The sequence below is a fragment of the Ascaphus truei genome, chromosome 16 (assembly GCF_040206685.1).
Source record: "Ascaphus truei isolate aAscTru1 chromosome 16, aAscTru1.hap1, whole genome shotgun sequence".
In the NCBI taxonomy this organism is placed as follows: domain Eukaryota; kingdom Metazoa; phylum Chordata; class Amphibia; order Anura; family Ascaphidae; genus Ascaphus; species Ascaphus truei.
Window position 1 is genome coordinate 25,275,102 of NC_134498.1, and position 27,108 is coordinate 25,302,209.

The 27,108-nt window shown below is 40.7% G+C and overlaps 1 protein-coding gene across 1 annotated transcript in view; it reads left to right on the top strand.

Moving 5' to 3' along the window:
• Nucleotides 1–27,108, top strand: part of LOC142467225 (uncharacterized) — a 163,320-nt gene that overhangs the window by 100,763 nt on the left and 35,449 nt on the right. Inside the window, exons 3-4 of the mRNA XM_075572660.1 lie at nt 22,381–22,664; nt 23,794–23,970. Coding sequence (XP_075428775.1) covers nt 22,381–22,664; nt 23,794–23,970 — 461 coding nt within the window. The remainder of the gene's footprint in view (nt 1–22,380; nt 22,665–23,793; nt 23,971–27,108) is intronic.

The following is a 27,108-nucleotide window of genomic DNA, read 5'->3' on the forward strand; positions in this document are numbered from 1 at the left end:
GTCACAAGCCAAGGTCAGGGTAGGAGAGAGCAGCGTAGTAATGATTCAGGCAGAGGTGGAGTACAGGAGAAGTAGAGTCCAAACAGGATAAGCAAAACAAGAAGTAGCAAGGCTGGGTGCTTGTAGCAAGCGCAGGTACATAGGAATTATGCTCAGCCAACTTCCTGGTGGAAGGGCTGAACCTAAATAGGAGGAACGGCAAATCAGGAGCCCGCTTGCTGCTGCAGGCAGGGAAGAATCTAGAGCCAATCAGGCGACTGGAGCTTGGCGGGGGCGGAGTCTGTGCTGGATCCTTACACATAGAATATGCCGCTAAGTAGTCCATTCACGTCACTCACAAAGAATTAGTTTTGGTTTTCATAGGCTGTAGCATACATGGAGAGAGAGAGAGAGAGTCAAGCCAAGATTAAACTATAGTCATTTCATAATTCCATTTATAGAGTACAGCAAAAGTAATACAAGTAGAACATTCTACACAAATAGTTCTAATCCCATGGTTTAATTACAGATGGAGCACCCATTATTATGGACGCATTATAAGTTTGTAATAAATGTTCTATGTGTTAAATTAGTTTGAATGAGGAAGAGCTAAATCTCGTGTTGAAAATCACTAATTTAATTTTTTTTGTGCTAACACTAATTTGTTTATTATAACTGTTTCTTCATCTATAAATATAAATGAAACAAATAAAAACTGATCCAGTAAATAGATTAGAAATATATACTGTATGTTCTGTGTTTTGTTACAGTGTATATATATAAAAATGATATGTTCAATATATATATATATATATATATATATATATATATATATATATATATATATATATATATATATTGATTGAACATATCATTTTTTAATGGGAACTATTTTCAAAATGAAGATCTATGAAACTGAAAATGTCAGAGAGCGTATGAGCTTAATTTTCTCTCATAACACAATATTACTTTCATTTTTAATGTCACATTTAAATGAAATCTTTTAAGCACATTTTAAGTGGGACATTCAGGGTATTGAAGTATCTCCATCATGAGCAATTCACTAGCATTATTCACTTTAAAATGGAACATTCCCTGACTAATATGACAGTAGCTGATCGTGAAACATTATGAAATGATGATCATTTTGTAAAGATATATTAAAAATCTGGTTTGCTTGACATAAGACAATTTCATTTTCCTGTCTATAAAACAAATGGGAAAATATATTTATACATTGTCTCTTTATGCTGGTTTATCTTTCCACTGCTATAATTGTATTAGACTGTAACACATTGCTGTGGAGATAATACCAGATAGGTCGAAAGATATGATGGCTTTTAAATACTAGTCTGTCACCAGTTATTGTTCTCCTATGTGATCCTCATTTGTACAAAAGTCAAGTGGACTCTCAAAGAACAAATAATAAAAACAATAACCGTAAATATCTCTTGATATGTTATACCATAAAATACACTGCAATAAACCATTCAAGTTGATGTACACTCAATGATTGTGATACAAACAATAGCATACTAATGGTATTCATTCAAGAGTTACTGTAACATAATGTAATGCCATTTGACATTCAAATTCTTCATGTTGCTCCTCCAGGTTCATGAACGAAAACTGGTGTTTCCTTTGTACAGTACAATTCATGTTTTATTTGGAAAAGATCTCAATTATCTCTTCAAGAGTTAAGTACATGCTAGCGGTTTACAAAACCAATTTTGCAGCTATTTCTTTTATGTGAAAATCATAAAGGGTTGTTTACTGTAAATAAAAACCAGCCCTATATTTAAATAGCCCCCATTCCCTATGCCTAAGGGAACTACACGTGCTATACCTGTTCAGAGGAGGCCTAAGCCTCTGCTTATGGGAGCCTGGGGTGAGCTCTTTCTCCTTATCAGTGCAGTGCCTCCACCTATGAGGGATCCCAGCATTGGCGGGATAACCCCTCACAGGAACCAATCACAGTAATGAATGATACACACAAACACAAGTTATATAACTACTGTTTACTGAACACACATAAATAACAATAATATCTGTAACTTTCAATTTACACTCAATAACCCAACACGTGGTGGTTCCCCCAAAGTACTGAGGGTGTGGTGGCACCAATACCCCTGGTGTCCTTCCCAGTCACTCATACAGGAGGGCTGAGCTGTCCGCCAGTGGTAGTGGGGACACAGGATCAGGTTCCTGGGGTACATTACCCACATAGTTCTCTAGCAGTGCAGCACCTCCATCTGCTGTAGGCTCCAAATAAGTGAAGATGATCTCCTACAGTAGAACTATCACCCCCCCCCCCCCAGTAAAATCACACACTAGGTGGGAGTATAACAACAGGAACGGATTATGCTCTCACTCTGTGCAGCATAGTACATGGCAGGGTTCTGCCCAATGCACCAACTGCCAGCTGCTCACTGAAGGATGGTCCCTGGACCTTCACTACACGCCAAGGGCACCCACAGCAGTCCCAGTTCTTCTCTGCCCATCTAGCAGTGTTAGAGGTATGGTACACACTCACTCTCCCCCGAGGGGAAGAGGACCAGAGATGGCCCAGTAGTCAGGTTCTTGGCTGTGTGACCTGCCTTTCTCAAGTGGGTAGAGGCACTACTACATTTGGGGCGGCGCTGCCCTTAAGTACAGCTAGGAGGAGGGCACCAGATCTGCCCCATGATTGGACATGCTCAGGCCTGATGTCACCGCCTCCCACTGACACTCAAGTGCAGCACCAAGGAGGGGGAAAACCCCATGTTGACTACTGGCAGCCTGATTCTAGCAGGGCTCACTACCAGGAGTAGGGCAGGTTAGTAGCAAAAGTTGATATGGCTATATATATATATATATATAGTTCCTCAGGCACCAAAAACATAGATTGGATTGTAAGCTCCATGGTGCAGGGACCTGTGCCTGCAAAATGTCTCTGTAAAATGCTACGTAAAACAATCAGCGCTATACAAGAACTAAAAAAGGCTTGGCATTATTTGATCAAAGGATGTAACCAAAAGTCTCCTTTATCTTATTGATTTTCACACTATATATATATATATATATATATATATATATATATATATATATATATATATATATATATATATATATATATATATATATATATATATATATACTGCACCGACACACTTTATTCGAGCAAATACCCAGTATGTACCTGGCAGATACCTGGAATGCGCTGCTCCTCACCTCTGACAAGCCCCGTTGCGTTTGCCTTCCCAGCCTGGGTTCATGCCTGGCTGACAGGCGGCTGATCTGTTAAATGATAATGATTAGGATTTAATAGGCTGCAATGCTTCGCGTGTCTACCAGATGGCATAAATTCATGAATTGTAATGCAGTATATATATATATATATATATATATACTGTGCAGTATTGCAGCCAGCGGGAATAAAATGCTTCAATCCCTGCCTGGAAAATAACCCAATGCACTCGGGCAGAAAACAGTCACAAACCTCAATACACCCGGGTATACCCGAATTCGTGGGACTAGCCGAGCTCGAATAAAGTGTGTCGCCAGTGTGTATATATATAGTGCAGAATAAATGAGTTCTTCAGTATTAGGTGATACCTTTTTTATTGGACTAACAATTTATGTCATAGGACAAGCTTTCGAGAGTTCTCCTCTCTTCTTCAGGTCAGCAATACTGATTTACACAGTGTAAATCAGTATTGCTGACCTGAAGAAGAGAGGAGAACTCTCGAAAGCTTGTCCTATGACATAAATTGTTAGTCCAATAAAAAAGGTATCACCTAATACTGAAGAACTCATTTATTCTGCACTATCGCAACTGGACTAACACGGCTACTTTCTGCTTTATATATATATATATAAAATCTTTTTCTTTATCTTTAGCCCTTGGTGATCCAGAACTGGATGAAGGCTTCCCAATGATCTTCCAGGTACTGCAGAAACAATACTCTCTTCTCCACATTGCTCCAACACATTTTTCTGATTTCATCCTCCCATTTTACTTTTGGTCATCATTTTGGTTGAGTGCCATTCCTGTCCAACGATAGTAGTTTCTCTTTGTGATCTGTCCGGCCCCCTACCATTTTAATTTCTCTCCCCTTGTGATGATGTCACACACTTTTGTTTGGTTTCAAATCCATTTATTCATTCTCCTGGCTCTTATGGTGATACCCAGCATGCACATCTCCATACTTTTCTGAATTGTCTTCACATTTAAGGTCCAAGTTTCACATTCACACGTAAACACAGGCAGCACACACTGGTTCAAAAACATTCCTCTTGAGGCCCAGCGGAATGTTCCCTTGCACAATTGTCTTGTTTCTTTCATATGCGCTTAATTTTCATTTTCCTGTTGATTTAATTTGAAAGGTTACCATCTATGGATACTTGCAGGCCAGGGAAGACATACCCTGTATGTCTTTGATGTCTATTTCTATTTATTTCAATCATTGTAGTGTTGACACATTTGTTGAACATCACTTTGGTCTCGCTAAAATTCATATGGAGGCTCACATTCTTACTTGCTTCAATGAGTTATCCGCTTTGTTAGTTCATTTAGTTGGTAATGTATTCTATAAGGTGTATAGTATATTACAAATGTGAAAATTGTCGAATTGATTATTTCAACGTTTATTAATTTTAAATCAGTATTTTAGCTGGTTTAACCAGTGAGTGACCAAATAGTATGCTAAGCAGTCTACCTTGCATACAATCTGATTAGTTGTAACCCTGGTAATGTACGCCAGCATAAAAGTTAGAGGTGTGCTTTCTTTTAACACTAAGTAAAAAAAATTATAATTAGAAATAATGTACAGTATGTAGTAGAATATTGACCGAACACAGAACTATTTCTCGCAAATAGAGGCTGTTACTTTTAAGGCAAAGATATAGAAGATATAAGAGAAGGAGAAGGAGTGGTTCAATTCCCGGTGTCGGCTCCTTGTGGCTTTGGGGAAGTCACTTTATGTCCATGTGCCTCGGGGACCAAAAACATAGATTGTAAGCTCCACGGGGCAGGGACCTGTGCCTGCAAAATGTCTCTGTAAGCGCTATGTAAAACGAGCAGCGCTATACAAGAACATGCTATTATTAGTAGTACGGTCCTTTAGAGACCTACTGAAATCATGCAATAAGAATAAATTGTGTATTGAGTTCAGGCAGATGACTTTGATGAATGTATTTTAATAGCAATAATCCAGCATTAATTCCCACTAAAAAAGCCACATAAAGAGATATAGTGCTATTTGTACTAAGTGGTTCATGTCCTTAGGAAAACTTCTGCTGTTGTGTAGATAAGAAGTCTGTATTTTGTAGACTTTGGAAGCACATCAGTCATCTAAAGATTGCAAAAACGCCATTATCTATAAAAAATGCACCAATATGTACATTTTACAGTGCATTGCTAAAATATACAAAGGCAGACATACCTCTTACATTAATAAATAGTACAAGCATTAGAGTTATTCATATAGATTACAGATTTAAATATCCTGTTTTAGAATTCATTGCACATACGTGATGTAGCACCCGTTATTGCTCCCGCTGGCATGATGCAGCGGGACATACACAGTGCTCCTGCAGGGGCAGTCGCCATAGTGCGTGCATTAGGCGCACGCCTGCAGGTGCAATAATGCCTGCTACAGCTGTATATTTTCTAGGTGCTTGCTGTTGAATGTTGGATTACATAGCAACCTGTGAAATAGTGCGATAGTCCCGTCTCCCTTTGCACGCTGCTGATTCAAAACAATGGCTACTTCTCCTGCTGGTGTGTTGTGTACACCAGGGGGGCTCAAATCCAGTCACCAAGACCCCTCAACAGGGCAGGTTTTAAGGATATTCCAACTTCATCACAGGTGGCTCAATCAGTCCATGCTTCATCACAGGTGGCTCAATCAGTCCATGCTTCAGCACAGGTGGCTCAATCAGTCCATGCTTCAGCACAGGTGGCTCAATCAGTCCATGCTTCAGCACAGGTGGCTCAATCAGTGGCTCAGTTTTTGGCTGAGCCACCTGTGCTTGAAGCAGGGATATCCTTAAACCTGACCTATTGGGGGGTCTTAAGGACTGGAGTTTTTCCCCCCTGGTTTACAGTATAGCGGGCTGCAGCGTACACACCTCCCAAAACATTAAACTATACAAACGTGGAGAGATACCTTTGATTCCACCTGAAATACCCAGCAAATACTTATACTTGCATATATAACATGGCTCACTTGCATATATAACATGGCTCATTTGCATATTTAAATATGACTCCCCCCCCCCAGGTGTCTTACATGTATTCACAGGTACTGTATGTCCACACGTGTTGTATAATTAGGATTTTTTTTCTTTCTCTTCTCTCCCCTCGTCCAAACCCATGTTTCAGGTTGAGGGGATTGTGACTCGGCAAACTCCTTGCAAGCTTTTTAAACTGTTTGATTTTTCAAAGTGAAGGAATAGGAGATAGAACTCCTATGCAATGCTCACAGGGAACGTCCATGTAACAATGCAAACAGTAATATTGTTCCATATACACACAGCTTTGTAGTTGAATCAGTATATCCATATTACTAATAACCCTTAAAGCCACTCTTTGTGGACTCCCACTAACCTCTATAAGGGGTATTTTGTATGGGTGTCACAGGCCATGGGTACAGTGAAAGAAGGAAAAAAAAAGAACTCACAAGTCTCTGGAAATCCAGGTGCTGTGGGGCGTGCTCCTACCGAAGTGGTATGCAATGCAGAAGATTCTTGGATGGCGGTGCAGCTGCCTTGGAAAAAATTAGTGGGACCAAACTTGCAAGAAATTGGGTACAACAAAGTTTAATGGCACTTAAAAACAGCAACAGACAAACTCTGACGCGTTTCAGCCGCAGCGGGCCTTTGTCCAAGAGTGATTTTTCAAAGTTTGACAAAAAAAGTTTCGCAAACTTGGGCTAAAAGTTTGGACATCTTTAGTCACGTTGATGTTAACCAACTTGACTGTTGTGAATGTGACTTTATTTTATCTTCCATGAATAATGCACTGTACCGAACTAGTAATTCTCCATCCAAGTAGACTGGGTTGATACAATACATTTTTCCATTTCCCTCTTAAAGAAAGGAGCAAATCAGCAATACATTTCTGGCCTCATCAACAGTGAAGTTAATCTTTTTCTTGGAGCAGTTTTATTCTGCGATTTCAATTTCATATCCTTCACAGTTTCTGCAGTTTAATTATTTGTCTTGAATTAATGTAGCTTCTCCTGAAATACCATGAACATAAATTATTCCGTTCCTTTTTACGTGTGTAAGAATTTGAGTTTTGTGTGCTATTACCTGAGACATTCAGACTTCTCAGGTCACTTGGAGCCATTGTAATAATGCATCATTTTAAGAGATATTTCTATTATTTAGATATATCAATGTTAAGTACAGCTCAACCCCCTTATAACGCTGAGCTTGGGGTCCAAAGAATCACTTCGCACTATAAGCCAATAAAGTATTTAAGATACCTATAATCGTGTTGTAACATATTCATAAATACAAAAATTGGGAGCCACGCTTGCATCGCGTTATAAGCGGATTTGCGTTGTAACGGATCGCGTTATTATGGGGTTGAGCTGTATTCACATTTCCCCAGCACCACATCTGCATCATCAACATGCAGGAGGGGCAAAATAAAATATTGTGCCCAGAACAAATAGAAAACATATGACATTCTATTATTATATTATAAATAATATTGCAGTGGAGATCATCATTAGAGATGTGTTAACATTTTGTATGAGGTCGTGACCTAGAGATGTAGCAAAGCTTACCATCTTCAGTTCCGCTGCAACGGGTGTTCGTACAGCCGCGTTTGCTGCGACACCGTAGGATTAACATTGTGGGGGATCCCATTTAAAAGGATAGTCTTCCCACAGCGCGATCGCGGCAGACACCTACCTGACGTTTGCTTGTTCGTCCTGGCGCTGGGGACAGTAAGTCTTACTACATCTGTCCTAGTTTGGCGATATCCACCTTACTATACAGTATTCATATTTTTCATTACTCTATTAAATATTCACAAGTTTAAAGTGAAAAATAAAATAAAAAATGTGCAAATTCAACAAAGTCTAGAGTCTGAGGCAGAATAACATGATTTTGCATGGGTTTTTTATGCCTTGAGATTGGAACAATTATACATGGGCTAGCGAATACTTACTAGAATTCGCTGGACACTTTGCAGTGCAAATTTGCATACGTTCATGCATCTCTACATGTCTGGAATGATGCAATAAACTTGATTTTTGGGGGGGAGGAGGGCACAGGTGAGGAGGTTGAAAAATACTAAAAAAGTACTATGCAACTATGATTTGCAGTGACTCAGATACACAGAAAACATCACAAATACAGCTGTGCAGAAAATATACCTATCTGTGCAATTACAGTGACAGGCGGATTTACCCATTGTAGGGTCTTGGTTTCAGTGGTGGAGTGTTTCTAAAACTCTGGAACAAAATCGTCAGCATAATTACTGCATATTAAAAGTAAAAGACATGGATTTTATTAAAAGTATAAAGTCATAGATTTGTCATGACCCCTGCAGACCCATGCCCTAAAATATAACCCCCTACAACCTACAGTATACCCCCCTTAAAAATTTCAATAGAACACATGTACCTGTAACTACTTTTGATTTTTATATATAAATATACACATATACACACACACACACATATATATATATATATATATATATATATATATATATATATATACACACACATACATATATATATATATATATATATATATATATATATATATATATATATCGCACAAATAAAAGCATTTCGTTAGCCAGAGCACGGTATCATCTATTTATTTTTTGATTATTGAAGCTCGGCTAGCACGGTACTGATACCTCTACATGTATATATATATATATATATATATATATATATATATATATATATACATATATATACATATATATATATCTATATATATAAATATACTGTATAGATATATATACACACACACACACACACACACACACACACAAGTATAACTACATCTACTTTAATAAAGCCATTACCCTGTTAACCCCTTCACCAAAATCCACCAACCGACAACTGACAATAGTGTCGACACAAAAATTCTGCACTTCAATATACTGTAAAGGAGTCACCTATTTCTACAATACAGTACATGAACTCACCATTTTACAGTACTTAAACACCAGTGCCTGTGCATGTGAATTTCAGCTACAGTTAGAAAGACATTAGTATTGTCACTGCATTTGTCATATGATTTATATTATGACCAGGGATCAGTGGTAACCAATTTGCGATGGCTTGTAATCAGAAATTGCTTAACATCAATCAGCCTATTAATTCCTTTTGTTTGGTTGGTGCTTAATATGATAACAATCAATCCTTATTATGAGCAACATGACTTTCTATCATTTGTTGTGAGCAAAACAATATTGACATTGTTCTTTGGAAATGTCTCTAACAGTGATTCAAGCAGCTAATATATATTGAAATGAAATAGACTATTATTCTTATGAACATCTCTACTAATATGATTAGGTTGTGTAGGAGAATGACCACATGAAAGAGAGCACTAAACACGGGTCTGAAATCATCCAACTTTATTTACTCCAACATGGCTTTCTGATCCTACCCCAGGAGGGGCCCGGAGATGGGAAACACATTCAAACATACATACGCCAACATTTACTCCATGGAATTTGGGAGATTTGGACCCCACACTGCCTCATTGGCCACTATATTACACCGTGCCTCTCTGAAGAAGCACGTCAACCCCGAGGATGTCAAATAGTTTGAAGAAACGTGTAGGGTGGGACTCTCGTCCTGAATCTCTAGAGTGACGTCAAGTTCAAACCAAGAACTGGTAAGAACTATAACAGTCCATGAGGCCTGCTGTGATCTTATAATGTTCCTTGTCATTATTCTCAGGGAGATCTGAGGGAATGGAATGAGGGGAACACCTCCACTTTTTTCTGTCATCAGTGGCGACGCGATCCCGTGGTTGCGAGTGTCGTAGAGGCTGTTGCACTCTGGTAATGGAGTTGCACTTAAAATACGATATCCTAATTCAGAGCTAGGTAATTCCCCCCTAACTGTAATGAGCACTTGTGTGGTGAGGAGATCCGTAGCTAGATAAATGACATTACAATGCTGAACAATAGAGCATTTCGCCCCAATTTGATTCCTTGCAAAACGTTTTGCCAAGTCTCAAGATGCTTATAATGTCACCAAATTAGTAAGATTTCAGCTAAATATTGTCACACAGTGAGTAAAACATGGAGTGTGCCCATGTTTTACTCACTGTCAAATCTAGTGATGTTAGAGAATTATTGTGATGACTGACAAGGTCATCGTTTTTTCCCAAGGTACTGTGGAAATAAACCCGAGCAACAAGCTTCACAAAGCGGGGAAGGATTAATAGTGAATAGAAACAGGGCAGGATTGCAGACAAATGTCGGCCCTGCGATTTGTCTCATACTGGCCCTCCTCTTTGTACGACACAGCGTCATGTGACATCACGTTGTCATGGTGATGCATTGCCATGGCCATGCATCACATTGTGATGCCGGGGTCGCCATGACAATGCAACACTGCAGGAGGAGATGCTGCTCTGGAGAAGTTAAGAGAACCTTAAAGAGGCCCCGCTCTCTCTGTCCTGGCAATCAGTTTACTTGTTGTGGGAAAGATCGCGGGTCTTCTTTAATCAAGCCCACCTTATACTCCCCCCTTCTCTCTGTTCCCATCTTACCTGTACATTCCCCCCTCTCACTCACTAACTCCAACACACACACAGACACACACACCCCAACAATAATTCTGCGCCAGTCTGGGGGACTCCGCAGCTCCCCTTCTCCGGGTGAGAGGAACTTGAACCCAACATCTGGAGATGATCGGGGGAGGGAGAGGATTGCAGTGACCGCCGGGCTTCTGCATGGGGAGCTGGGGACACGCAACACTAGCCCACCGGGACAAGCCCGATAAGACAATACAAATATTTTTTTGCATATAATACAACCCTTAAATTAAATGCAGCTCCATAGAAATTTTTTTTCAAGAAGTCTGAATTTTTCAAGGCTGACAAGGTTCAAATTTCACCTGATTCACGGCCTTGGGCGAGAGTTTCAAACATCTCCGCCCCAGAGCTGAGGGACTTCAATTAATAGACCCCGTAATGTTTTAAAAAAAACAGCAACCACCTATTTTTGTATTCATATAGACGTGCATTATAAAAAAAATAGGTTTGTTTTACTCTATTACAACACATGCTGCAATAACATGCAATCTTATCGATTTTAGTCATAAAGTGCCATGCTAGAGTCTTGCTCTTAATTATTCTGCAAATTAATGAGACATGTTTAAAGCATTTCCACTCCATCTTCTAGTGCTCATTAATGATGTTAATGAGTTATCTCTCACAAGTTATTGCTCTTTGAATGTTTTAGAATTAAATGAAGGTTCTGGTGTATTGGATTAATATATACATATTCTGTAGCTAATGCGGTTAGCAGTTTAGATGGCCCTTTAGTTTTTAACTACAACATGTAGGGGTTCTTTATAAAGCAAATAAAGCCAACAATTAATGTTCGCACATAACATTTAGTTGGAAATGTGAGGCTGCTTATATTACTAACTGATTTTTTTTTTTTTTTAATAAAATTATTACATTCTATGTCTTTCACTTAAAAACAATTTGTATTGCTTCTTATTGAATATTATGTTAAAAACCAGACTTATACAATGAAGTTGAATTAACTCATACTATTATTTTAGAAAGCCTGAGTCTGAGGATTTACAGCAGATAGGAAAATCGACCGATTAAGTGAGCCCAGTGATTCTTACCTGATGTCAAATATGCTTCTTTCTTAGCAACTTTTAGATGTTCAGAGTTTTTATAAAGCAGCCAGTGACTGTCTTCTCTATGTATAGCTTCTAAAATCCAAAATTGCGGTGTATGGGTGTAAACTGGGCTTTTCGTGGGGCTCAGTGTAGGTGCTTTTGCGGGGGCCTATTACCTTGTCCAGCATCTCTTCAGACAATGTAGCATCATGGCGCCATGATAACAGGACGCAGAAGAAGGAGATGATATTAGATAGGTAAGGACTATTATAGAGGCCCTGCGCTCTCCCCCAGTAATCACTTTGATTGTAACCACGGGAGGAGCTGCAGAGGTGCTAACACAACCCCCATCACGCCGACCCAGCGTTTATACTGCTATGCAAGAGAAGGTTATCTAGGCACACTCACAGGACCTCTCAGAAACTTACTTCGTGGTCTCCTTTCAGTTCCCTGAGCTAGTGGTTGCCCCGTCCAACGTCAGCTGACGAATGGTGGATTTGTGTAAGGATTCTGCTCAATCCGGGCCGGGTTTTGCTGCGGTTCGGGTTTTCCAAATCACCTGCGTTTTCTGCTCACTGTGGCCATTTTGGGTACTGGCAGCCTCTATATAACGCTGCAGTTCCAAGTGCGAGTCACTGAGCAAGGTTTACGTTTGCAGTTCCTGTTTGTCTACGCCAGTGATCTCCAAACTTTTCAGTACGAGGGACACATCGTATATTCTACACATTTTCGTGGGCCAAAGAAAAAAAATATTTTTATATATTTTATAAATGAATGAAAAAGTTTTATTTGGATCTTTTTGGGGTAATCAGCATGATATGATTCAGAACAAAAGAGAAATGTGACAATTACAAAGAAAGGATGCCGTGCTTACACTGGGAAATTATATATAATTAGCAAAAAACTAAATATATATATTTCAAGTTGCTGTGGGCCGGATAAAATCTTGTGGGGGGCCTGATGTGGCCCCCGGGCCATAGCTTGGAGACCCCTGGACTACGCAGTCACGCCTTACCCTTTTGTCTGTTTGAATTCCCCAGTTGCTGACCGTGGACCGTAAACCCCGACCTCGCTCCTTGCTGCCTGCCCTGACCAATTGCCTGTTTACTGGACTTTGCTCCACTGCCACCAGCCCTGCCCTCTGCCTGTTACCGTCTACAGATACTCTAACAGGACTCTGTCCCTGGGCTCTAGTCAGTTTTTTTGCATCCCTACCTCAGCCCTACATGTCCGCTTCCTGATTTGAGATGAGCACCGTCACAATTTGTCCCCTTTTCAACTTTGTGGCTATCTTGTGTCTCAGCATGGAGGACTTAATACATTTCGGTGAGACATCGCTGAAGTGGTTAGATCCCATGTTTACAGTCTGTTTTAGTTTATCCTGTATGTATACTTCTAAACTGCATCAGTGTGAGGCTGTGCAGACCTATATAAAATCGTGAGGCATCACCAGTAGTAACAAATATGAATTCACCAGCATTTGGTACAGTACAGAAAAAAAAGAACAAATATTTCTATTGGGACAAACAAACCTTAAGAGAAGAGCGGACACAATCTTGTGAACCCAAAAAACTACGGAAGCTGGTTAAACTGGTACTGTATATACATGTGTAGGGCAATCAGATGTGGTTCTTTCCTTGTGGGTTAAAGCAGTGGTTCCCAACTCAAGTCATCAAGGTCAAGCTAACAGTGCAGGTTTTAAAGCTATCCTCTCATTAGCACTATACCAATAATTTTGACTGAACCACCTGTGCCCAAGCACAGTTTACTTAATACCTGGACTGTTAGCGGTCCTTGAGGACTGGAGTTGGCGACAACTTTGTTACAGGACTTAAAAGAATGGCACAAGAAAAAGTACATCATGCAGATGTGATGGATTAATCGAGCTATGCAGCATCTAGTGAAAGTCATATGAAAAATCATGTGCTAGCAAATTGAAATGATCAATTACAAAGGGTCTAAGAATCATGTGCAGCGTCGCATTGTCATGCAACCTGACATCAAATGATGCAGCGATGTCACATGACGATGCATTGCAATGACAATGGGACGTCACTTGATGCCACATTGCCATGAAGACACAACGTCACATGCTGCTGTGAAGTCATGACGCGCTATGTTACAAGAGCAGGGCCACACTACAAGGAATCACCCTGGCCGACAGGTAAGTATCCTTACCTACTTCTAGGGGGAGGGCCAGCTGTCAGCGTGCCGCCTTGGGCCTTGGAAAGGCTAGCTCTGCGCAGTGGTCAAAATAGAAAAACCTGATAGTAAAGATCAGGGTATCCCCGATAACCATGCATGTATGCACCAAAATATTGGATGCTATTTTTAGTCTCTATGTCACTAAATTGACTATGACTTGTTGTTTACTTTGGTGTGCTTGACTTTAGTAGAAGGAAAAAAATTGTGAGGTGGTGCAGCTGCCTTCGGGAAAAATTGTAGACCGGGACTGCTCTTATGTCAGTATTTAAACTTTTATTGGCACATTGCAACAAATAATCCGCTCTTATGCGTTTCACGCGGCTGCCCGCGCTTTATCAAAGAGTTCATAACAATGAAAACACACACAAAATTAAAATACCCACCATGCCCCTGCGACTAGACCAATAGAAACTTGAAACACGCTAACACACCCTCCACCTGGAGTTGATTACCTCCTTCATTCTGACTCATAAGTAGTGGGATATGCAAATCATTGCAGGGACTCAGTGGGTGTACATAACAAACATAAATATAACCTGGTTAAAAAAAAATAGAAAAAAACAATATCTTTGGACAATGACACAGAAAAAAATCCTCATTACTTATTGCATCAAATAAATGGCTTGACTTTAGTCATAGAAAAGTAAAACATGTTAACATAAGGACATCAAAAACACATAATTAAAATTATCACTCTATGGAGATAAAAGTGAGACACATTTTATTATACCATATACCCCTGAGGAAGTGACGTTTGCACAAAACTCGTAGGGTTAGAGGTGAAGAGATCTACCTCCGCTGTTCCCTGGTGACGCGACGCGATTGTGCTAGGCGAAGCAATTTGAGTGAAAGCACTTCCGCATTGCACTACCATGCTGGGTTAAAAGCAGTGAGGGCATGGATGGGATTGGAGAAAAGACACATTTCCCTCAGCCATTCACACCTAACGGCACCAGCTAAAGATACCTTTATGTGCATGAGCATATCCTACTTGCTGTAAGTGGGATTTCAGTTTTTCTACACACAGGACTACTGTCAGCAGCATCGCGGATCCTGTGTGATCTGGACACATTTGTTCTTTTATTTTCATTTATTAAATTCACTTATTTTAGCCATCTCAGCATTTACTAGTTGTTTGTATTGTACATATGTTTTTTTTTTTAAGGATTTGAAGATAGGAATGAACTATGTATGTTTTTGCAAACTGCAGGAAAGCGTGTTTACAGTATGAGACCTGTGCATGGTCAACAATAGTATTTATATTTTAAGAACATTTTATGACAGGTTACACAGTAATGCAGATATTCTATTGTGTTTCATTTTAAATCTATAGAAAGTTGTTATTTCTTTTCAAGCCACATACACTTTATAAGCATGACATACAGTTGCTCCTTGTATATTAAAGTTCCTCTTAACATACCCATGGAGAACGTTGACAGGGCTCTGTAAGAGGACATGTGCATAGGTATGCTATGGAGACTGTTTTAAGGTGAAATTAAAATAAGGCTTTATTGCGCCCGTCGCTTTAAACACAGCAAACCTGAAAATCATCAAACAAAAATCTGCTCCACTTTGGAGTATATATACATTTATAGTCCAGCTCTCTTTAACTGTGTGGTTAGCCCAGTGATTCACCAGCCCAAATCATAGAGACATTATATATATATATATATATATATATATATATATATATATATATAAAATATATATATATATATATATATATATATATATATATATATATAAAAATATATAGACATAGATAACAGTCATAAGAAAAGTCTTATCTGTCTCTGTAGTTGTAGGGGAAGACTCCTCTGTTCTCCTGGTGCCCACACCCTTGTACGATAAGGCAATGTCAGGATCCAGGTTTAGAAGTATTGTCCCCTGTGTCTTTCTGGCAGCGTGCAGTCTCTTTTGGCAGGCTCAAGACATCTGTGTGTGTGCAGTGTTTCCCTGGTCAGCCCCACGTGTGGGACTAAGGAAATCCCTGGTCTTTCTGCTTCCTGGGTTAGCTCAACTCAGTGTGAGCTCAGGAAGAATCTCCCTTCCTGTCTCAGAGGCAGGCCTTTTCTGATACCTGTAATCAACCAGGTGGTGTTGGTTATTTGTCTATCAGCGGTTAACCACCACACTGCTTGATTAGAGGCACGTTTTTAAACAGGGATAAGTCCCCTGTAACAGGCTCCAATTTTTTCTACTTGTCAGTTTTTGTGTTGGGGTTATTAACTTTATTCTTTCTGTATATAAGGATATACACAAATCTTATCACATACACTACTTTTGATTTTATATATATATTTACACACTGTATGTGAATATAAATGCATCCTGGGTAAATAGTTTTGTCAGGAGCAGCTATTATATACAGTACTATATTTATATAGTACTGACAGTGCATATATCAATAGACATAGCATTTTGCCGACGCGAGTTCCTGCCCTGCAGAGCTTACAATCTTATTTCAAAATAAAAAGGTCCTGCTTTACAGAGCAATGCTATGCCATGAGATACTTTGCAGTGGTGGAAGACACTTTGAGGCCTATTCCAGAGAATGGCATGGAATTCTTACAGTATAGCACTGCTTAGTCAATATGGGACTTAATTTGTGAACTACAGCAATGCTGCAAAAGTACCTGAGTCAGCTGTGGTATGCTCTTCCATGAGGGCAGGGGTTCTCAACTCCAGTCCTCAAGACCTCCCCCCCCCCAACAGGTCATGTGTTAAGCATATCCCCACTTCAGCACATATGGCTCAATCAGTGGCTCAGTCAAAGACTGCACCACCTGTGCTGAAGCAGGGATATCCTGAAAGACTGACCTGTTGGGGATCTTGAGCAGTGGAGTGGAGAATCACTGCATTAGTGAAAGAGGACAGTATAGGTCAAAGTGACTTGTCCAAGGTCAAAAGGTGCCGACACTGGAATTCAGTTTCTTAACAATAACAGATGTAGGAAAACTTACTGTCTCCGAGCTGTGGCTGGGAAAGGAAAAAGTCACAGCACCGAAGACCATGTCTGCTGCGGGCGCACTGAGGGGGACCCATGATTCTGAATCAGACCCCCCACAGTGCTAATCTTCTGGCACCGGATCAGCCACGGTCAAGTGAGTGCAGCCTTCCCCAGTGCCGGAGACAATCTCTCTTGATACATGTGAAGCTACTTTATCAGCACATTATTATTTCTATAAAGGTTTTTTCCTCTCAAGTTAAGATTATTTTACATTCTGTGCACTCTAGTTTGTGCAGCAGCCTAAATGGGAAATCGGAGCGCCTAAGATATGTATGACACCTCCAGTTTCTATTCCAGATGTTGGAATTACTAGCATACCAGAGCCTCCTTCATATATTATTTATCTCTTAGCGTTATAGCTGTCTGCTTTAAATGGGATGGTAAATCTTACATGAGTATTGATTATAACTTAATATCATCCATTACATACAGGCCATTTGTACAGAACAATAGCTCTATTAGAAAACCAGCAACATCAGGCATTTAATTAACGTGAATATATCTCCTCGGTACATTCTAATGCACCAAAAATATTTGCTTACTTTGTATTTCCAATAATGAAAAGGGTCAGAAGATTGGTACCAAGATAAAAGGCTTGCATTACATCTTATGATGTCATTTTACATAATAATTTGATAAGCAAAGATAAGTTGAGCATGCAAAAATATCCTCGGATCTAAATTATTTAATAAGTTGTCTATCATTTTAAAATTGAAGACTATATCTTGCCCTATCCTTGTTAGTTCAGGCAGGCCAAAATGCATTAAATAACAGCTCAAAAAAGTTTAAGCTAGTGTGACACAGTCCCAGAATAGTGGGCAGCTTTCTGTCCGATTTATTGAAGAAAGTGCAGACTTAGTATGGAAGTGATCCACTCCAGAGATGTACAGTCACTAAGGCTGGTGGATAGGAAATTCATACCAGACTTTACAATGGTTCTGGTTTTCCTCACCTGCTTTCCTAATTAAGGAACAGGAATATATTGCATTGAGGTTTGCTGCTCCAGTCTCTTTCTTAGAGCCTTGAGGCTAGGAGTAACCTGCTCCCCAGGATCCAGTTCGGGGTAGATAGCCCCCCCACATGTTGCAGCAACTGAGGATCTATTGGGACGATGTCCCAACTGACAGTTAAGGACTCAATGTTATCTCTGTGTGATATTTAAAGTTGGTAACTGGCTTAGCTAGACAATATTTCAGATAGGGATATGCATGTGAGTTAGACTCCTGACAGGATTAGATGTTTCCTTTTATGAATTATTTTGTTCTTAAAGTGACAGTGTTTAAAATGTTAGTGTCACTAATGGAGAAATAAACCGCTGAAGGTTGAGGGCTGAGTGCCCCTTTTGTGTATACACAAGTTTGTTCCCCTTTTCTACAAATTAAACACTAGAAGACTGTGTCACGAAGAGCCTGGGCAAATGGCAGCGCTACATAAAGGGAGCCGTTTGTCACACTAGGTTATTAGGGAAAGTTACACAGTACCCATTCAAATATCTAAAAACCAATTTGTTCTGTCTCCTCTCCCAGCATTTCGTGGTTTCCCTCTTGCCATGGAAACCCCCCTTCTCTTTGAGTTGAGTTGAGCTACCCGTCCTCCCCTTGCCTTTTGGTGCAGCACTACTGCTATTTCCCATATTACCAATGTCATAGCCTTCCTTTTCTGTCCATGTCTGTTTGCTGCTCAGCTCGCCTCCTCAGATCTCTGGTAAAGCTATTGTTATTTAACTATCCCATTTGCCATTACTAGCCCCCCTTTCCTTCCATTGTTTCCATTTCTCATGTATTGTATTCCCTCAGTACTTTTTTCCTTTTTTATTTCTGTTTGTGCCCCAATAAACACTTCAGTAAAACAGAAGGCCTCTCCTTTATATGGTATATGGGATTGAGTTGAGCTGCCTGTATCTACGCACTTGCCACAGTGAGACTGGGACAGAACACAGTTTGACTGTTTAAAAGGCTTTACATAAATGTTGAACAACTAACGAACATTCAAATGCAAATCCTTAAAACAAACAAAACAAAAAAGAAGTCAAAACATCCTTGGATATTTACAGTTGTGCTGATCTATTTCTAACTTTAATCTTTTTCAGAATTCTATTTTTTGCTGAGTTTTCCACCAGCATATCACCATGGCAATTTCTGATGTCTTAATGAGTATGACTGTCAGTGGCTATTTTAACCTAAGTCCCAAGGAGGCAAATGTTCAGCAACTGATCTCTCCAGCATTCAACTACATTGTTTAACCTTCTGAAGCACGGGTCCTCCAAGAATCAGATATCCAGTTACCTCTCCTCAGAGTGGTCACATGATCACGGCGTCTCTTATCCCATAAGTAAGTCCTCTTCCATTTCCCTGAATTACACTTTGCATCCTGTCCTCCCCTAGAAAACAAGCACAGTAAGGGCATGAAGTAGCCACTACGATGTGGGGCCTCTGGAGGGCCTGACCCCATGATATAGTGGCTACATCTTGGGCATTCAAGGCAGTAAAGGGTGGTATTGACAGCAGAATCAGCACAATGGTATAAAGCAGAGGTGCACAAACTTTCCCCCCTGTGCCCCCTGCATGCTGTTCCCCCTTTTCGCACCCCCCTTACCTTGGCTTTGGCATCAAATGACGCTGCTGATCATGTGATGTCACGTTACCCCATGACATCATTTGATGCCACGTTGCCATGACGATGTGTCACTGGAAGCCAAGGTGAGGGAAGTTACAGAGGGTTCGTGCAATAACCAGGCATTTCATTTAAATGCCTTGGGGAAGTGTGGGGTGCCTTTGTAACCACCGCACTCTCCCTGGAAAATCTCAGGGGCATGCCCCCCAGCTTGCACCTCTGGTATAAAGAAACAAGACACTGCTTTTATGGAGCGTAATAGGGCTTGCAGTTTTTTAGTTTGTCATACAATATGTACAGAACATGGAAAGGGAACATTATTTAGTAAGATACCACATGTAATTGCATTATAACTACGTAATTATAATGCATATGTAGCCAGTCCCCTACCTTCAGATCTGTGGGGTGGAGGGATGACTGCAGATCTACCCGGGTGCCGCCAGCGCTGCGGGCGGACCTGGCATGGGTGCAGGGAGTGTTCTGGTAGGGCTGCAAGCTGTCAGGGGCAGGGCTGTGTGGCGATCGGGTCGCCGGAGGTTCGCGGTGCATCCGGCAAGCGGGAGCCGACATCTTTTTTGCTTCGCGCATGCGCCGTAAAAGTCTTGCACAGTACGGCCGCGAGTGGTGGCCATCTTAGAGCAGGCTCTGCCGAGGAGACCTATGGAATCCAAGTCCAAGCAGCCTTAGTGGCTGCAATACCACGTAGGCAGGAGAGCCAATAGGGCTTAAGGAGCCACGCATGCAGGATAGAATGTTGCTAGCAATTGCTAGCAGTTGCTGACAGGTGTTGATAGTTGGAGCAGGGATACCAAGGGAGAGGGTAGTGTCCAGGTTCCAGTGGCTCCTGGATTAGGCCAGATTCCCCCCTAAACCCAAGATAGGCCCTACAGTAAATCCCTTCCAGATTGTGGTTGCTGTAGGGAAGGCCCTCAGATAGGGATGCTAGCCCATAGTCACTACGCTAGTGCTGATGGTGGTATTGAGTATCACCGTTGGACGGATGCCATGCGGTGTGTGTGGCCTGCGGTCGTGGACCAGACCACAGGCACAATATAGACTCCAACCGGAGATCCCTCAAGAGGCGGACGCAGCAGGCGGAGAGAAAGGATCTGGTAGACCGCATCATGGGATCACTGTGTGGTTCTGCGGTTTCATCATCTCCATATACCCTGGTCAGGACGGAGACCAGGAAGGTACCCAAGTGCACCCACAACAACACACAGGTGGTAGCGCAACTCCACATGCATTGGGTGAGCTTGGCTCTGTGGACACCGGGTGGTTAGGTGCTCAGTACTTTGGGGGATCTTACTGGGTGTGGGTACTGTATGTTGAACTGTATTATTATTTTTTATAGATATATGTTTTAGTAAAGATAAGTAGTCACACACCACTATGTGTGTATCTTTATTTTTTTACTGCATTGGTCCTGAAGAGGGGTTATCCTGCATTGCTAGGATCCCTCTCAGGTGGAGGTGCTGTATACTAGAACGCGATCACCCCAAGCTCCCAGTGGCGGAGGATTAGACCACCTGTACGCCAAACAGGTATTCAGCATGCATAGTTCCCCAAGTCATGGGGAAAGGGGGCTACACATATTTAATATGGCTCTTGTGTATATTATACTGTATACAGAATTGTGTATGTGTTTTCGATATGTTTTTCAGAAAATATAACTTTGTCTATGCTGTATTCGTGCAGTTATTCCACTGCCATTTTTCCTTTTCTTCTCATCCGAAGCATATTGCTCTTATGTGCATAAACTCTGGAACCATTCTTTCCTTGCATTTTAGTTTGGCTAAATGATTTCTCCATCAATATATCAATATCTATCAAATGAAAAAGGAATTGTTTAGTACATGATTCAGTTCAACACATTTTTAAAAGTGCATGAGATGATACATGTTCCCAGTTGCAGACATGGACCTAATACAGGGTCTTTTTGTAGTCAGATTTACAGTAATGTTCTCTTTGTGGTGTCCGATTTGAAAGAAGGGACACCCCGCAGGCAGCAGTTGCATTTACTGTTCTTGGAGCCACCTTGATTTGCTTTTTTGTCATGGCTCTGGGGAATTTAAATCAGGCTACAGTACAATGTAAATATTGGCTTCCATCACAACACACTTTGCATATGTGTTTGAAATTAAGACATTTTGAAAGGTTACATAGTTACATAGTAGATGAGGTTGAAAAAAGACATACGACCATCAAGTTCAACCTATGCTAGATTTAGACAACAGATATTTTATCATATATCTATACTTATTGATCCAGAGGAAGGCAAACAAAAAACCCCAGAGTCACATCATCCAATGATATCTCATAAAGGGAAAAATAAATTCCTCCCTGACTCCATGAATTGGCAATCGAATTAATCCCTGGATCAACATCCTTCCCATGTATACTTATTTGGTATATCCCTTTATACCTTTCCAATCTAAAAAGATGTCCAACCTTTTTTTGAACAAATCTATTGTATCTGCCATCACAGTCACCATGGGTAATGAATTCCACATTTTAACTGCCCTTACTGTAAAGAACCCTTTCCTTTGTTGCTGGTGAAATTTCCTTTCCTCCAACCTTAAGGGATGGCCCCGAGTCCTTTGTACTGCCCGTGGGATGAATTGTTCTTTTGAAAGCTTCTTGTATTGTCCCCAAATCTAATATAGCTAGTCTCTCCTCATAAATTAGATTATCCATCCCCTTTATTAATTTGATGGCTCTTCTCTGCACTCTCTCTAGGTTCAGTATTTAATATGTTTAAACCAACTGGTATCTATAGTGTCACTGGAGATCCAGTTAAAAAAGAAGAATCTATCCAGGGGATAGCATCCCACAACCTGCGAATTGGATCCAGGACCGACACTCCGCCTGTCTGTGTTGATGTAATCGGACCAGTAATTGCCAAAATAGTCCAAAAAGTGGTTGCAACTCAACTGGAATCTCGTTCATCAACCCATGATATTTATGACCCATTCCAGTTAGGATTCAGAAGACAGCACGGTTCTGAAACATCTCTGTTTCAAGTAAGTAATGATGATCTGGTAGCGACAGAGGTGACTGTTCAACCTTAGTCATCCTTGACCTCTCTGAATTTAATACTGTGAACCATGGGAATGTTTATTGTGTGCCTAAAGGATTTCTGTAACTTGGTGGAACTGTCCTTGGCTGGTACAAATCTTTTCTCACTGGTCGGTCACATAGAGTATCTTTAGACCCTGTCATGTGGAGTGCAAGAGGGCTCTCGTGTTGTTTGAATTGTACATGCTACCACTGGGTGACATTTTCAGATGACATGACTTGGGCTATCACTGCTATGCAGATGACCCTCAACTATACTTGTCCTTTGCATCAGGTACTAAGCGCCCAATGACTCCTCAATGGATCTCTAGCTGAACTCCTTGATTGGATGAATGCAAAATGGTTGAGGTTGAATCCTGATAAGACAGAGGTGCTTGTGTTAGGTCCTTGCTGTCTGACGACAACACTGCTGCTTGGTCAACCAACTGGCCTTAATCTCAAGGGTTCCGAGGTGCTAAATTCTGACTGTAGGAGATGTGTGCAGAGGGTAAAACATTAGAGCCATTTTAAGGAGAAATAAACATAGGCTTTATTAGCCAGTAGCTTTAAACAGAAAACAGCTTCATTACAGCAAACAAAATCACAGCAAAAAATAACAATCAGACCCAAACTCATGTAGGGGACTGACTAAAATTCAGCAGTCCCTATCTGAGGGCTGGAAGGCTAGGCCTCTTACCAACATTTGACACAAGTCCAAAGAGAGCTACTTGTAGGCATGGTGCTCTCCATGTCAGCCCAGGGTTTGTGGTGGTTTCTGTTGGGTGATCCCTCTGGTGGGTTCCAGCAACAGATTCCGGGAACAGAATCTCCCTTTCCCTGGGATCTCTCTAGCAGCACAGACTCTCTCTGTGTAAGAGATCCCATGCAGTCTGTGCAGCAGGCTTTTAAGCATGCTTCATGAGCCAGGTGGAGACTGGTCAATAAAGTCCTGCTGAAATTAACCAGCTCCCTGCTGGAGTTATCAGATAAAGACAGGCTTTATTTTTTATGTCTTATAGACATTAAAAAGGCCCTGTCACACTATGTGAGGAATCTCTGTGTTGTCCTTGATTGTCGCTTTACACTTAACATCAGCTGGCAGCTGTGATCAAATCCTCATTCTTCCACCTGAAGAGCATTGCCAGGATTAAGCACTTGCTTCCCCCAGAGGATCTCCCTTCTCTTGTTCAGGCTATTGTGTCCTCACAGCTGGAATCCTGCAAAGCATTTTACCTGGGTCTTCAAGAAAAAGAGCTGCGCCTCCTGCTGTTGGTACAAAATGCTGCGGCCAGGTTGTTAACGAACCAGACCCGTTCTTCCCACATGACAGTTCTCCATTCTCTTCACTGTAAGATGGTAATACTGTATGTTTCAAGATTGGCTTGCTTACATTCAAATGGATGGTATCAGAGCAGTTGCTCAAGAATCCGGTGCTCAAGAGTTCCTCACCAATCTATTTAGCAGGGGACAAGGTTCTGCTGTATAATCATATGTATTACTCTCCAAGAGAGTCAGTACTCCTGGCTTGTTGAGCAGGCTGAAAACAGAGAGTCCTGTTGTATTGAATCCTATACGCCATGCAGTGCCCCGCTCTGTATATCCTATCCGGTCACAGGTCTCAACTGGCACCGATGATGTCGATGTCGAGTAGAGGGTATCTGTACTCCTCTCACTTGTGGCTCCATTCGGCGGCGGTCTCTCGGCACTCTGCTTCTCTGCTCATGGGGAATTCTCACGGCACCTCCAGCCTCTCTCCCGTATCAAACCGACGTCATCTCTTGCCGGATCAAACAATGATGTGTGTTATGGTAGCCTGTAGTTCAAAAATTCAAATCACACACCAGTCCCCTGCTCTGCGTGCTCCCTGCTTTCATTCAAAGCCCTACATAATCAGGGTCCAGCTACCTGAAAGAGCTTCAGGTTCCCTACACTGCTCCTACTCTTCTGAGCTCTCTCCCTCAAATAGTTTGGGAGGTATCCTCCCTGGCAATGTTTAAAAACAAACTCAATTCTTGCCAATTGAGCAGAAAAGTGCTAAATAATGTTGCATTGGGAGAAAAGGGCTAGATAAAGTTTTATTATTATTATTATTATTATTATTATTATTATTATTATTATTAGTAGTAGTAGTCGTAGTAGTAGTAGTAGTAGTAGTAGTAGTAGTAGTATTAGTATTATTAGTATAATATGAATATTTATTTGGAATATTAGGAATATTTATTTGCAGTCTGGAAAATACTATATTAGGGATAGAAGTAGAGATTGTTATTTTACAGTGCATTAAGTATTTGATTGAAATGAATCTGTTTTTATAGTACTCTTGTACTATAAAAAAAGTACTTTTCTATAATGAGTTTGACAGTATTTAGTATAAAAATGCAATTCTAGGGAAAAGTGTTATATTTGTTGTCAGTAAAGCAAAATCTGTTACATAAATTCTTCTGTTCAGGCTGCATGTCTGTTTTGTTTTTTGCCGGCCATTATTTTTGTTAAGATTTACAAACTGTATATTATTATGGATGTGTAAGAATGTGCAGAAATACATATCTCAGGTATAGAATGTTTGCTAGAAATGGGCAAATGTGTCAAAATTTGAGCCGCAAATTCCTCACCATGTTTTGAACAAAATGGGATTTGAGGCCTAAACTTCGCATGCATATTGGACAATAAATAATGTTGGTGAATGCTCTAAAAACTGCCGTAATTTTCGTTCACCCTCCCTTTCTGCGAATGGCATAATATCCGCTGGCAAATATTTATACAGTATCATTCCCCGGCACCCCATAACAAGGCCTGTAACTCAGGCAGCATTGTGTCCCCGGCACTGAAATCAATGCGGTTCAGCTCCGGAGACCCCTTGCTACTGTACAATAATATGATATTAAAATAAAATAAAAGCCCTGTGATCGCTTGTTAGAGGCGCGCAGGTAGAGTGGCTGATTCAGTCTATCTCTTACTGCGCGTCTCTTACAGAAAGGTGGAACTCGGTAGAATTGGCACAGCGCAAGTCCCATTCAAACGCATGGACCCCCTCTGTGTTTATCCGATGGGTCATTACAACCTTGGTATGGCCCATCTCGCGAGTTGCTGCAAGATGGTCCTGGATTTTCTTTGGCAAGCGGTCGACAACCAGCAGTTGCAGCAATATATACAGAAAAAGTATTATATGATAACTGAAGAATACATTGTACCAGCACGGGGCACAGAAATTGGTGATAAGAAGCATTTATTTTCCCATATGACACATGATAACCTGACGTTTCTGTCCCAAAGATGGCCTTCTTTTGGCTTCCCCTCCAACAAAACCAATATTTTAGGCTCTGGAGGAGCTAACACCACCTTTAGGTAAGACGGGAATAACACGAGGCATACTTAACATGCAAATTTAACATGCCATTAAGCCCATGCTAACGAGATAACTAACAGCTGTTGTTTTTGCATATCATTAGCTTTGTAGATTTGTGTTAACCTAAGGAAGTATACCATCCATTACTGATTTTGAGAACAGGACGTTCTGAGCTTCGTAGATCTTGGATTGGGTGGGCAATGTGACGATTATTCGTGATCTGCAAACTGTGGTTGCATTTTAGTATATGAATGTTAAAGCGAATTTCGCAAATTTGCTCAACTTTATTTTAATGTAAAAAGGGGCAGAAAATGTTGCCCTTTTTTAATTTTATTTTTACATCATTGCCATTGGTTTATTTTAGGCCTAGAAGGGGCAGCATCTTTTTTTTTTTTTAACCTGTGCTCCAAATTATACCCAGTATCTCCACAGTAGAAGAAAAATAAATTCTTTAATGAAGGATTAAAGAACAACATGGCATCCTCGTCAGATGTGAGCATTGGCTGGAAGCTCTCTTTGATGTGTTCATTTCTTCAGATCTAAGAGTTTAGTTGACAAGAAGAATCAATGTCTTATCGTGCAGTGATGAACTTTCTGTGAAATAGTGACATGCACAAAAATAAGAAATACTATGAGTGAAAAGAAAGAAATAACATAGCTAAGTTGATTAATAGGCTATCTGCCACAAAGGGACAAGCTATGCCAACGTGTTACATGACCGGTCAACACTCATCATCTTTTTATGAACTGTAGATAGAAAATAAGGGAAATTAACATTCGTGATACTCATCCAAGTGGTAGCTTTTGTCTCAATAGCTTTCATGTTAATGTTACCTCTGTTCTTTTATGAATACATGGGGGGAAAAGTCACCAACAGGATGGACCCAATGCTGAGGGGGAGCCATTGCAAAAACAGATGTACATTAGCAATGGTTATTTCTTCTCCTGCTGGTGCATTACGGTAGGCCCACCTGTGATATTCTGCATTTCAATGCCATTGAATTATCGGGGAGGTCTGTGGTATTCTGTGTTATCACGTAATATGTTGAGGGGACAATGAAGTC